The sequence below is a fragment of the Artemia sp. Qi Xiang Cuo genome, chromosome 2 (assembly GCF_049724085.1).
Source record: "Artemia sp. Qi Xiang Cuo chromosome 2, ASM4972408v1, whole genome shotgun sequence".
NCBI classification, from domain to species: Eukaryota; Metazoa; Arthropoda; class Branchiopoda; order Anostraca; family Artemiidae; genus Artemia; species Artemia sp. Qi Xiang Cuo.
Genome location: NC_142795.1, coordinates 9,810,391 through 9,825,493, shown reverse-complemented (window position 1 = coordinate 9,825,493; position 15,103 = coordinate 9,810,391). Strand labels below are relative to the sequence as shown.

The 15,103-nt window shown below is 34.3% G+C and overlaps 1 protein-coding gene across 1 annotated transcript in view; it reads left to right on the top strand.

The window, feature by feature from the left end:
• beag (IC cytokine homolog beag) overlaps positions 1-15,103 on the top strand; it is a 62,470-nt gene that overhangs the window by 34,074 nt on the left and 13,293 nt on the right. Inside the window, exons 4-7 of the mRNA XM_089099070.1 lie at positions 4,037-4,151; positions 8,540-8,688; positions 10,830-10,977; positions 13,718-13,855. Of these exons, the coding sequence (XP_088955196.1) occupies positions 4,037-4,151; positions 8,540-8,688; positions 10,830-10,977; positions 13,718-13,855 (550 nt within the window). The remainder of the gene's footprint in view (positions 1-4,036; positions 4,152-8,539; positions 8,689-10,829; positions 10,978-13,717; positions 13,856-15,103) is intronic.

Genomic DNA, 15,103 nt, shown 5'->3' with positions numbered 1-15,103 from the left:
TTTTATTGTCCTATTCAACTAAATAAAATGAACAGGTTCAAAAAATTTTCGTATCAAAGGAATCTTATCAAATAGTTTGTGATAAAAAACTGGAAGTAAAAAGTGACTTGGACCAATATTCACTAAAACAAAAATTGGAATTTGCATGACAATTGCTACACCGGTAGTGTTGGCTTTTTATGCTGATTCTAAATATATAAAATTCTTTTAGTTTATTGTTACCCACCAAAAATCTGAGAAAATCTGTCCAATTTTCGAAAAAGGGAAACGCCCCCAAAAAAGCAAGCGATCTTATTGAAAACCCCTTTATTAGATACATCATATCCGAGAAACCTACCATAGAGGTTTCAAGCTCCAATCTTCAAAATGTGGAATTTCACTTTTTTTCAGAAGTGGGAGGGAGCTCATTTAAACGTAAATTTAAAGCTCTTTTTTAAGTGACCTTACATATTGAGCCAGGGAAAGTTGTTTTCTGCCATTTTAGGGCACTAAACTACGTCTTTACCCCAATGAGGAAGAATGTGCAATCAATTTTAAGTTCTTAGAAGCTAGTTCATTTAAAAGTATCAATAACTATATTTTAGGCTTCCCAGATGCAAAAAAAGTAATGCCGCACAGCGGCAGTACTGGATTCAACCAAGTTGATTCGCTTTATTTGTAATGAAAGTGGGCTGCGTTTGGTGATATGTAATTTCGTATTAGCTATAATGATGGGGGGGGCGGGGCGTCCTTGTTTAGGTGGGGGTAGGATAGATTCCTTAAAAAAGTACATATTAATGGACAAACTGCTTACTCTTCATGAGGCTTCAGATAAATGTTGAAAGAGATAGGGGGGAGTAGAATTTAATTAAAATGTTTCTCTGTACAGCTAAAATGTTACATTCCCATATCTACCAGCACAGAGGTGAAAAAGGCAATGAGGCCGTCATCAGACCCACCAGGAAATATCTTTGGGGTGGCAAATACTGCTAGGAACTTAGTTTTCAGCAATTTTGAATGGTAATATTTTTCTTTTTCCCTTTATATGAAGTAACTTTAATGTATTTAAACAAATGCATTTAATGTATTTATTGATAAGAAAATCCTATTGTAGAGGTTGTGGTGGCTTCAGTTACGTAGAAGACCAAAAGTCTCACAGAATTTACATTCATACAAACAATAATACTCCTTTTTATCCAACCAAAATTCTTTAGTATTAATATTACAAGGACTTTTTGCCAAAATTACTTTCATTGCCAATTTTTTAAGCATATTCAAATTTCATCCAAAATTTAAATTGAAAATTTAAACGTAGGGCAGCACTAATTAACATACAATTTACTCATTTTCAAAGCAATTAGCCAGGGATTTAAGGGACCGATGCCTCAAATTACATCTTGGTTAGGCCTGGGTATGATCTGGAAAACAATAAGAAATTATTAAAAAAAAGAGCTTCTCAATAGAAAGCAAGGAATACATTGAAAACCTATTTGAAGAGATTAATTTAAACATGTAGTAGAATTTTTCCTCCTTAGCTCCTTACTCTTTAATGTGTAGTTTGGGTTTTGTTAAAATTCTTAAAGAAAATTTGAGATTGAAAAAAAAAGACTTTTCAAAGCATTAAAAATTGTTTGTTTAATGAGCAAGGTGTTGAAAAGGGGGCAGTCCCCCTTATATACAGAGTAATTTATATTTGTTTCAAGTTTTAAACTTGCTCCTTACTTTATTTTAAAAAACCTTTTCTTTTTGTTTAATCACATTTCATGAAACTGTACAGTTTTATGAATACAATACTTTTGGCAACGCATAAAAAACGATCAATATCTCAATGATCTCTGTTTGGATTTTGATGGGTAATCAAACGGTTCAAGGAGCAACCCGGCTCAATAGTAACCGAAACTATAAAAATTTTTTAAATCAGTTAATACATCAAATGAATTGGCTTATTATGCCGATTCCAAATATATAAGTTTCATTAAGTTTAGTCTTACCCATCAAAAGCTACGAGCCTGAGAAAACTTATCTGATTTTCATAAAAAGAAGGAAAGAACCGCTTGAGGTCATAGAATTTTAATGAAAATCTCACCATTTGATTCAGCGTATCAAAGAACCCTGCTTTTCAAGCTCACATCTGCAAAAATGTGGAATTTTGTAAATTTTGCCAGAAGAAAGATCACGGATGCGTGTTTATTTGTTTGTTAGTTTGTTTTTTTCCCAAGGGTGATCGTATCGACTCAGTGGGCCTAGAAAGTCGGGAGAGGGCTCATTCTAATGGAAATGAAAATTTCTAGCGCCCTTTTAAGTGACCAAAAAATTTGAGGACAACTAGGCCCCCTCCCAGGCTCATTTTTACCCAAAGTCACCATATTAAAATTTTGAGCTAGCAATTTTGTTCAGCATAGTCGAAAAATCTAATAACTATGTTTTTAGGTGTAAAATCACCCTTTTTTACCAAAATCGTCCGATCAAAATTTCGTGAAAGCTTTTTTGTTCAGCATAATTTAAAGGCTCTATAGCAGTGTCTTTAAAGATAAAATGACCTGCAGAGCCCATGGGAATAGGTTTGTCAGTTATCACATTTGCCTATTGGTTATGCATAGTATTTGTTATTGGGAAGTATGCATACATTTTTGGGTTGGGGAGGGGAGGACGAATTTTCTGCTTGGAGGATTTTGCACGGGGAGAATTTTCACTGGAGAGGGAGGTTTCAAAGGGATCTTTACCGATTCAAATTTACGCGTGGAGATCTTAAAGGCATTGCCCGGGATAAAATTTACCCAGGATCGAATTGTCCATAGGATATTTCTGTGGGGAGGGAGATTTTTCCGTTGAGGTGGAGTCAGGTATCCTTGCGCTATTTAAAAAAGGATATGAAATTAAATTAAAAAAACAAAATAAGTTTTTCGACTGAAAGTAAGAAGCAACATTAAAACTTAAAACGAACAGAAATTATTACGTAGATGAGGGGGGTTGTCCCCTCTTCAACACCTCGCTTTTTCCTCTAAAGTTTAAATTTTGTCCAATTATTTAAAAACGACTCCAACGCAAGGCTCGTTCAAATTGAACAATAAGTAACTTTTTTTAAAGTGCCAAAAAACTGTACGCGTGAAGAGCGAAGTTGCGTGAAGACTCCCCCCCCCCCTCATATTCGTAATAATTTCTGTTCGTTTTAAGTTTCAATGTTACTCCTTATTTCAGTTGAAAGTACTTTTTTATTTAATTAACCTACACGAACAGTGTCCTGCTAATCCTGTCTTTCAGAGCATGGCAGCGAAGCCTGGAAATGATGATGTATAGAAATGTACGTCCTCAACTTCGTCAGCGAATTCTATAAAACATTCGGTCTAATTTTGAAAGCGTTGCATAAATAAACTATTTGAAAGCGAAATATCTTACTTTTAATATTTGTGTTTCATTCTAAATTTTCGTACAATTTATATGTTCCCCACAAAATGGAATCGTAGATTTTTAAAAAAGGAGTTGTATTCCACCGGCCTCATCACATTCACCTCCAATCACGAAATTTTAGATTCTGATCCAAGCCCACTATTTTAACAATTAGATTTCCAATTTAACAGCAGGACCTTGAAAAAAAAAGAATAAAAACCGAACAAGAAATTGAGATCTTGTAGCTAAGTGCTATTGAAAAGATTCATCATTGCCTTAAAGAACAATAATTGATATTCATATTCAGGGAGGGTGAAGCAATGAAACCTATGGAACGATAAAATAAAATGCCTATTTACAAGGGAAAAAGTCCATCCTTCTAAACGTATCATTTACACTTTTGTTTTAGTCTTTCTACATTGAAGGTAAAAATAAGCTGTCAACTAATGAGTGGTTGTAATTTTATGTACATATCTGGTAACAATTGTAGCTATAGGTTGGAAAGACCAAACACATTATTTTAGAAAGTGATTTTTATTGTCCTCGCGGTTTTTATTGTCATGATTCTGGCTATATGCCATTCTTGCGTAGTTTACGGCATATATAGAGCAGAAAGTCTGTGCTTTCATTGTCAGTTATTTAATTTACGTAATTTGTATCTTTCGAATAGGAACATAAATGCAGCTGAAAGGAGGCGTCAACAAATTCAAGAGTCTAAATACTTGGGTGGTGACATGGAACACACTCACTTGGTCAAAGGTCTAGATTACGCTCTGCTTCAAAAGGTATACATTTTTAGTATTTATCCCCTTTTAATTTTTATATTTGGTCTATTCATTATCTTAAATATTGAAAATCAAATTGTATAACATGTAGAGGCAATTTTAAATGGAAGCTTTTATTATTTCATTGAGGCTATGCGCGTCGATTTATTGGTGCACGTATCGTGCACGTATTGGTGCACGTATCGTATGGAATTGGAGGATGAATGTGAATGTCCCACTTAGGATAGAATTTGTGGTTCTGACTTGTCCAACCTCACCATTCCAGGTTTTTTTTTCATTTAGGTTCATCTTTACTTCTTTTGTAAAGAAGTAAAGTGACCTTGCTGAGGTCACACCTTAGCAAGGATGTGACCCTCTGTGGTCTCTAGTGTGACATATAGTGTTTTCACATACTCTGCAAAAAAGAAAAAAAAGCTCCGTCTGTGGTCTTGTTGCAGTCCTGTCCTCTTCCTAATTTTCAGTTATGTCTGTTTCTTCATTTCGTAATGCTAGCTGAAAATACGTATTTAAAGTACACGAGATTAATAACGTGGTTGGACGGTTTTGAATGTCTCATGAGATACATTTTTCTGCAGATTTGAACTATAGACAGGGGCGTAGCTCCAGCATTTTTCTTGGGGGGGGGGGGGCAAGAGGGTTCTCCATCCGGAGATTCAAGGGGCATGGGCTATATAGTGATGTTTTCTTCAAATTATTGGGAGGCAACTGCCCCCCCTTCCCCGAAACGATGCCACTGACTATAGACTTTTGTCCATTATCTTTTATCTTTGATGAAGACGCTGCTATTTACGTGGTCTCTTGAGGTGATGGTTTATTTGAAATTTTAATGCAGCTGGAGTATTAACATAAGCGTGTCTGCATATAAACCTGCATATAAAGGATTGGGGGTGGATATTGTCCTACGAAAAGACAGTTGCATATAAACATACTTTTTACTTATTGTCGGACCTATGTGGATCTCTTGTAATTCTATTGTCACAGCAAAAGTCTTGAAGAAATTGAAAGGATTTTTGCAGGGATGGGTTGGACCCCTGAAAACGACTGCACTATTAGGCTGAATATCAGTTTCTCTACAATTCCCCCTCCCCCAAATAAACATTTTGGGGGATTTCGCAAGAATCTTCGGGTTATATTTGCCTGTCTACAAATGTAATCATAAGTACGTATAGAAGAACAAGAATCTCTAATAGAACCTGATGGACAAGTTATAGTGTATATTAGATTATAAGACAGAAAGTTGTGTGAAAATTAGCCATTTTTCAAGTTCTTATTCCCACGCGGACGGTGCCTTCGTCCTTAAGCAAATTGTTGCAATCCATTGATCCGGCACAATCAGCACTGAAAAGGTCTTTTGGGGAAAGCGTCTCTGATGCCAGAAAGGAATTTTTAGGTATTCATATACCAATTCTTCAAAGCATGGTAACTTCTTAGGACAAATTTTGATTCAGGAGATGCCACCTCCTCCCTCAAGTAAACACACGAATATAATCATTTTGCGTTCAAGATCCTCTATGATAAGATGTTGTCTGCCCCCACTGTGCCATGTTGAACACTTATTCTAAATATGTTCTTTAAACGAAGAAAGGCTGAGGAGTACATTAACCACTTCCCCTCACCTTTCTAAATTGATCTAAAGGGCATCAGAGAGTTTTGGAATTAGGATATAAAATTCGCTTTTAAGGCTTCGAAAGGAATAATATAAAAAGCAATCTTGGTTGTCTAGTGATTTGCTGTTTGGAAGCCGTGACTGCTCGATTGTATTATTGAAAGGGCCATCAATAATGCCAGTAGGGGTTCTAAAATCCAATGTCGTTATTATTTACTTTTTTTATATATAATTTAATATATTAGGGACATATAACATATTTTAGTGAAATAGTCATAAATTTATGAACAGAAACGTATTTTAAAAAGTTTTTTGAAAGTTGGTGTTTAGCTGAAAATAAATGAAAGTTCTTTTATTTTGTAGAAATTTCTTGAAATTATTTTTAAAATTTTCAAGATTTCACTTCATCATGCAATTCGTTTGCCCTTCTCGTTTTCACTTATATTTATAGATGGTCAATAAAAACAAAACTATTTTCTATTTAAAGTTAATTTTGAAAACGACAAAAAATTTTTTTATAGTTATTATTTTAGACTTTTCAGTCTTCTCTAAGACAAACAAACAAAATTTTCCTGTTTGTTTGAAAAAATTTTCCTGTCAGACTTTTTGTCTAATACACAAACAAACAAAATTTTCCTGTCGCAGTCCTGTCGGAGGAATTATGGTTCATTAACCAGACTGAAACTGAATCTAAATCCAATAGCAGAAGTCATACTGCCATGCGGTTTGAAACTCCTTCTGCTTAATCTCATGGCTTTTAACCTTCAGGGCCTGTAACTTCAGTCAGCAGATGATTTGTGAAAAATATTAAGGGGCCTGTGCGGGATAATATAGAAGAGGTGAGAATTTTGATGTTGTCTTGTAACAGTGCCGTCGGAAGACATATATTGATAAAATTTGGAAGTAAGGGAAAATTCTGAAGTGGTTAAAAATGGATTACGAATTCCAGAAGTACGAGGCGTGTTTTTTAATTTAGGTCCTTTTGAACATAGGTACACAACGAAAGATTATTTCCAAAAATAAATTTATTTTCAGAAAGTGCATATTTTATTTTTCGACATAGTTACCAAGTTTAGTGAAGCACCTGTCATACCCCTCAACTAATTTTAAAGTAAAGTCTTTATAAGACCTTGCCGCTGGCTCCAATAACTTAGAGTTCATTGCTATTTTTACATCGTTGTCATATTTTTAACCGTTGCCAGTGAGATGGCGACCGCTTGAACCTGAGACGAAACATGGGTTTCGCATATCGAGCCCAAATTAAGGCGACAGAACATGAAGTGGAAACACACACACTCCCCTGAAAATTCGAAGGCCCATCATCCACTTTCCCAGCGCAAAATCATTGCGTCGGTATTTGAAAATAAGCATGGTGTTTTTTGGTCGACTTCATGCAACGGAGGAACCACCATCAATGCTGAAGCATACTGCCTAACCCTCAGAAAACTCCACAGAGCGATTAAAAACAACAAAAACCAAAAAACTTGGCGTGCTGACAAAGGAGATTGTCCTTCTTCATGACAACTTAAGACCTCACACTTCTGGTCAGACCCGTAACTTGTTGGGTAGTTTTGGCTGGCTGGGAAGTTTTAGATTACCCCCTATGCAGTCCTGATCTTGCGCCGAGTAATTACCATCTGTTTCTTCACCTCAAGCAACACCTCAGTAGCAAACGTTACAATGATGATGACGACGTAAAAACGGAAGTGAATTCCTGGTTAGCGGAACAGGTGGCAAGTTTTTATACAGAGATTACTTTAAAAGTAGTTGAGAGGTATGATAAGTGAGCAAACTTGGCAACTATGCTGTTAAATAGAGTAAACTATATACTTTTTGAAAATAAATTCACTTTTTTTAAATGATAATTTGTTGTGTACTTATGAACAAACGGACCTTAATTAAAAAACACGCCTCGTATATGTGACAAAAGTTCCAATATACAAGACGGTGAGCTGAAGAAAACAACATGAAAAATACATCAGTAAGCTAAAACGCATCCTGATAGGTTTGCAGTGATAAACACGAGGATTAAATATAGACAAGCACCAAAATTAGAAGGAAAAATATTTTTTAGTTTCTATTTGCTGATCATCCCCTTACTGCTAACGCCTCACTGCTGCTCCAAGCTGCCTGAGTCCCACCCAGCTACGCTTGCTCCTCATCCATCCAAATCTATTAAAAGCCTCCCTCTTTACACCCCTCCTCCCAAAGAAAAGCTCCCATTTTCCTTCAATCTTTCCGTACGATTTCCTCCCACTCCATTCAGGGACAAGTTGCTTTTCGTTTCGGCCAACATACGGTTGGCCGACAAGAATGATCTTTGGGAATATACCATCTTTCATCCGCAAAACGTGCCCTAGCCATCTCCACCTTTCTCTCATTATTGCCCTAGAAAGTGGGATTGAACCACACTTTTTGTACAGCCTACTGTTTAAGATATGATCAGTCAGTCAGGTACCCAAAACAATCTATAGGCAGTTTCTCTGGAAAACATCCAACAAATCTTCCTCTGTTTTTTGGAGCGCCCATGCTTCAGAACCATACTTGATCACTGTAGCTTCCCATATTCTAATCTTGGTTTGCAGGGCCACTTGGCTCTCTCCCTGTATGGATGTAAGATATCTGAGTATTTATGTATTTAGAAACTGCGAAACTAGGATTTTCTTGAAGAATGATTGTTTGTTCGTACTATAGACGAAAATTAGTTGAAATGTCATTTAGTGAATATCAGCTATTATGAACTACACGGAATTTATTATAATATTTTTTCCTTTTTTTCAAGGTGAGGACAGAGATTATGTCCAGGGAAGCTGAAGAAAATGGTGAAGATTTGGATACGCTTTTACAGAGAGAAGCTGAAACCGCAGAAACAATGAGAGGAAAAGAGGAAGAAATGCAAATAAGATCAAAACTTGCCCGAAATGTTTATAGGTACCCTCCGGCCCTATTTAAAGCAGTTTTTCTCTCTTTACGATGAATCTGATAAAACGATGTAGTATTAGGAAACAAAACTTGAGAACAAATTTATGCTGGTATATGCTATTCAAATCAACTCTTTGCCGTTCCGTTCTTCCGCTTCCATGGGCGTACTTAAGGGGGCAGAGGGGGGCAGCTGCCCCCCCCCCCCCTAGAAATTCAAATTTACACTAGATATGACTAAAAAGCAATTAAAAAGGGTTAGATGGTAAAAAAGAGCAGTTGATAAAAGGTAGATGGTTGAAAAAGCTGGGAATAAACAGCTGGAATGACAGAATAAAAGTCAAACAAGAAGCTTATGGACTATTTATAAAGTTGAAGAATTATCACAGGAGTCTATAATGTACAAGATTTGAAGAAATCTATTGGGGAATCCTCCTCCATCACTCCTCACCACATTGTTCGCATGCAGCAATTGGATCTTTGGACGAGCTTCACATCTGACTGGGCAATCATCCTCGAACCTACCCCCATATGTATGAGCTAGTTTTAACTTAGTCAAAATGACATCATACGGATTCATATAATATTATAGCATGTCTATCTGCGCTCAAAGATGTCCCGTATTTCCTACTCATCACCCATTGCAGGTCAATGCCACAGTATATAAATAATAGGTATTATAAATAATACAGTATTACACAATATTATAAATAATAGTATATAAAAATTATATTATCTTTGTACAGTGGTGACAGAATAAAAGACATAAATGACAGAATAAAAGTCAAACAAGAAGCATTTATCTATAATGTCTTGGAAAGATTTTGCTCTAATCCAAGAAGATTGATTAATGCTGAAGCTTATTGATGATTTTTGGTGATTACTTATTAATAAAGATTTCATAGCTATGATAGAGCTTGCTGGCAATGTAAGCTTTTCTGAACTGCCAATATAATTTCAGCTCTCCCGTCCTTCATCACAGAATCGCCTCCCCCCCCCCCCTAGAGAAGAAGCTACGTACGCCCATGTCCGCTTCTGTTGTATAAGTATGATGTAAAATCAAGGAAGACGACATCTCGCACTGGATCCTTCTTGAAATACAGTTACTCAAACGGATGCCTAAAACTGTTCTAATACAAACTGTTCTAGAAGTATTCTAAAACTATTCTAGGAAAGATGTATCAGTTTGTCAGTATTTGACATATCCCACGTTTTAGGACTTTAATGACAATATCCAGTACCGTGGCTTTTAATATTCTAATTTCAATTCCATCGTCCTACTTTTTGAAGGTTTCTTTAACTGCGGGAAAACATCATTTGTCTTGGTCAGTTCCCAACTTTCCCTAGAACAAGGTCATTAAAAAAACCGTCCATTCATTCAGCAGTATATCTCAGTAATTTTTTAAGCATATATAACACACCAAAATTAGGACACGATATATTGCTAGAAAATATGGCTTGTATCCAGGCGATTTAAAATAAAAATTTCCTGTACAAACAAGGGAATTTTGCTGTTTTTTCAGTTTTATTTTAGAAGAATGTTGCAACACAGCGGCTATCCATACATTTAGAACGGATAATCTTATTGATTTAACCTGAGTTGGCTAAATACCTAGCCGAGATTAATGTGCACTTGATGACAAATGATCATCAGCGATCAAGATCAATGTGTGAGGGTAAATCGACGCCTTTGACTAGTTTTTTTTTCGTGATAATTTTATTGGGGAAAAGTTTATACTAAAATCACGATTTAGTTCTTGAATTCAAGAAATTAACAGAAAAAAAAATTATTTTGCTCCTCAGTTCGGTTGGAACATTTTTGTGATTGCATTCTAAAATAGCTTTTCAAAATATTCAGATATTGCCAAAAAAAACACGTGATTATGCGCAAAAATTGTAGATGCTAAAATAATTATGTCTACATTTTTACAGAGTAAAACGATCTGCTAGAATCACGTTTTAGTTCTTAAATAGAATAAAGAAAAAGTCCGATTCGATCCCAGTATTTGGGAACGTTTTCGTGAAAGTAATATGAAGATGGCATGATCTTGCCTGATAATTTCAATTATTAATTGATTATCTTCGAACCTCCCCTCCGGTATGATTTGTTTTTTTTTGGAAATTTTTTTTTTTTTTCAGCATTTTTTTTGCAGGACAATTTTCAAAACACATATACCCCCGAGGAATGATTTGTTTCTTCCTGGACGGATGGCATACGTAATGGATATTGAAGATGATATTGCTGAATCGGATATTCCCACCACACTGATACGAAGTAAAGCTGACATACCTACTGAAAAGGTAAATGGTTATGAATTGTTATCTGTGTTTTAATTTTGTATTTTTTAGGGTAGGGACAGTGGAGAGGGGGGGGGAGTTCAATCGCCAAAAAGCAGGAGGGAAGATATTTGCAAAATCTAGGGTGGGTTAGTTTTGGTTTCCTTTCAATTTTTTAATAAAAGTACCAAAAAGGGTACCTTTTCAAAATATAGGAGGGAGGGGGCAATAATTATCATAATTGTCAGCTATTAAAAATCGAAAGCCAATGGCCTTCGTGGCCAATGAGTTAGCTGTGGTCTCTACTTAAAACGTCTATTTATTAATAAAAGAGTAACTGCTGAAGGGGGAAAAGTTATCAGGAGAGCTTATGAGCTGCATCTCCAAGGAATTCATTTTTGAGCTAAAATCTATGAATGCATCCTCCTTCTACAAAACTGATCCTTCTGCACTAGAAAGTTGGGAGCGTTTCGTTGCTCCACAGGTCTCCTTTGATCTAGCTTATTGAACCCTCTATATAAGACCCGTGACCGAATATGGCCGCCAGCTGAATGATATGGCTTCTAAACTCACTTTGCGCCACTCCAGAATCTAAAATAGGGCTTTTAGGGAAGATTGTAGCGCGGCTAAAGATTAACTTTTATATTTAAGGCAAGGTTGGATGGCTATCTCAATAGTCTTTGATTACAAGGTCATGACTATCCTTGACGCATAAATTCTCACACCTCCTTCAGGGTAGCTCAGTCTTCTTATGTCATCGTTACTGAAGATGGCCAGAAACATATCTGGGCACTCATATTGTTTGATTGCCTGAAAGAGGGGTAGAGCACTTCAAAACAGTTTTGTTTATTTCTGCATATCTATCTTCAACTGTGCTATTGCGGAGCTATATTGTCAAACCATCTGTTTTTGTGAACCTCCAACAGATGTAGGCAATCAAATAAGTACTTTGGGTAACAGACTAGTAGTATCTGGATCATCCATGATGCGCATGGCACCGTGAAACGTGTCTTTAAACATATAGAGAAAATGCAGTGCCAATTAAATGATATTAAAATAGTTTGTTGATGATGACATATAATTGAATTTACTTATTTATCACCCCAACTACCTAAAACCAAAGCATATCGAATAGATTTTCAGTCATCTGGAGAACTGTGTTGTTAATACTGTCAAAAACTAGGGGAAACACCAGTCTTTAATTGACGGGGGTAGCACTTCCCCGCAACAATTTTTCCCTTCTTCGTATCGCTACTAGTCTTACTATAGAGACTCTCAGTGGAAGGAGGGTGGAGGAGAAGATCCGAAAAATGTGTCTATGCCAGACGTGTAGCTTAATTCAAATTTGAATTAAGCTTACCCCTCAAATTTTGTCCATTGCACTTCCTTTTATGTCTACTACCGTGATCCTACCCCCCCCCCCTCTCCCAAACGAAAATCAAACATTGTTCATTTGACCCTCTTTTATTTATATTACCTATGATCCGAATTTCAAGAAGATTTGTAATTTAGTTTTTCTTTCTATAGGTGTAAAAAAAAGGTAAAAAAAAGAAGAAGGAATTAGAGTTTATGGGTATTTACAGTTTGAAAGTAATTCCTAGTTTAGGACTTCCTCGCAAATTACATTTTTTATGCAAAAAAAAAACAGCCCCCCCCCCCCTATCTTGACTTCGGTTCAATTTTCTTATTTTTAAGCTGTTCAAACTCGATCGGTGTTATTTGACTGTTATTTCTTTGGGCAAGTTTTTTCTAAAAGATTGTAATATATCGATTTTTCATAAGCTAATCTGGCCAAAGTCAATTTTTCATTTTCTTAGATTTTATCGTCAAATTACTCTGCTGCGTACAATCCCTGGGATATTTCCCCCCCCCCCCTCCCAAAAAAAACAACAACACAGCAATGGTTAATACACAAAGAAAAAATGTTTTTGCAAAAAAGATAAATAATAATAATAAAAAAATCGAATTGAATATCGTTTATTAAAATTTTCCCCTGTCTCATAACAAATATTAAAAAACTTATTAACATAGTAAATGTACAATCTAATTAAATTTTCAGCAAATATACTACAGATCTGCTCACAAAATGCTCGCAAACGGTTGAGGACTTTGTGTCAATATTTTGATAAATGTGAAGTTGATTGCCTTTCCGACACAAAGCAGATACTTGTTATTATAGTTTTTATTTTTATTATTGTTTTGTTTTTATTATTCATTTAATTTTTTCTAATTGCTTTTGTAAATTGACGTGTTATTGTTTTTGTTTTTGTCTAATTGCTTTTGTAAATTGATGTGTTATTATTTTTATTTTTGTCTTATTGCTTTTGTAAATTGATGTGCTATTATTTTTATTTTTTGTTTAGTTGCTTTTTTAACGCAGTGACACCCAGTTGGGTCTCAGAAAAAAGCAGATGCTTATTATTATAGTTTTTATTTTTATTATTGTTTTATTTTTATTATTAATTTTATTTCTTTCTAATCGCTTTTGTAAATTGACGAGTTATTGTTTTTGTCTAATTGCTTTTGTAAATTGATGTGTCATTATTTTCATTTTTGTCTTGATGCATTATATAAATTGATGAGTTATTATTTTTATTTTTTGTTTAATTGCTTTTTTAAATTCATGTTTAATTCAATATTCTAATTTAGAAAAAAGAAAAAGTCTTAGAAGTGTTGTTTATGGATTAAATTGACCTTTATTTCCTTTCTTATAATTAATTTTATCTTATTTTAGAGAGGTTCTGACGTTTTCTTTCTTTTACAGCTTCAGACAACATTAACCACTAACGACATTGTTATCAACAAATTGTCTCAGATATTATCGTATCTTAGAGCAGGTGGTAAGAAATCTAAAAAAGAAAAAGTAAAGAAGGATAAATCCGGGAAAGCTGCCGAAGAAAGAGTAAGCCTTTTTATTAATTCAGCTTTATTAATTACTTTTTTTTAATCAAAGCTAGTATATTTTTGTTAGTCTTCCATTGGCTACCTTTTCGTCGCTGCTTCTATATATAGAATATAGAATGTCTATATATTAAAGTTATTTTGAAGTCTATATATAATTTATAGAATATAGCTTCTGTATAGAATTTTTATATTGAAGCTTTGTTGAAGTCTATATAGAAGCTATATAGAATATAGCTTCTATATAGAATATCTATATTGGAGCTATATAAAATATAGCTTCTATATAGAATGTCTATATTGAAGCTATATAGAAGCTGTATTGAAGTCTATATAGAAGTTATATAGAATATAGCTTTTATATAGAATGTCTATATTGAAGCTATATAGAAGCTATATTGAAGTCTATACAATACAGCTTCTATATAGAATGTCTATATTGAAGTCTATATAGAAGCTATATAGAATATAGCTTCTATATAGAATGTCTATATTGAAGCTATATTGAAGTCTATATATAAGCTATATAGAATATAGCTTCTATATAGAATGCCTATATTGAAGCTATATAGAAGCTATATTGAAGTCTATATAGAAGCTATATAGAATATAGCTTCTATATAGAATGTCTATATTGAAGCTATATTAGAAGCTATATAGAATATAGTTTCTATATAGAATGTCTATATTGAAGCTATATAGAAGCTATATTGAACTCTATATAGAAGCTATATAGAATTTAGTTTTCATATAGAATGTCTATATTGAAACTATATTGAAGTCTATATAGAAGCTATATAGAATATAGTTTCTATATAGAATGTCTATATTGAAGCTATATTGAAGTCTATATAGAAGCTATATAGAATATAGCTTCTATGTAGAATGTCTATATTGAAGCTATATTGAAGTCTATATAGAAGCTATGTAGAAATCTATATATAAGTTATATAGAATATAACTTCTATATAAAATGTCTGATTAGGTCTCTTTAAAGCAAAAGTTTAATTGAATTCTAAGCTTTTCAAGCTCCAAATGTTTTTCCTTTTTTTTCTTGTAAGGTTTGTTTTTTACGGTATAGTTGCAATACTTAGAAAAATTATAAACTAAAGGTAGGTTTAAATACAGCTTATTTGTTTTGCTGATTTAAGAGGTAAAGATGTTACTGTGCTATCTAACCATAAGATATTTTCATAGAGATTATAATTAATTTCATGGGAAGAGGAGGAGTGGTGTCACACAGTTTTCA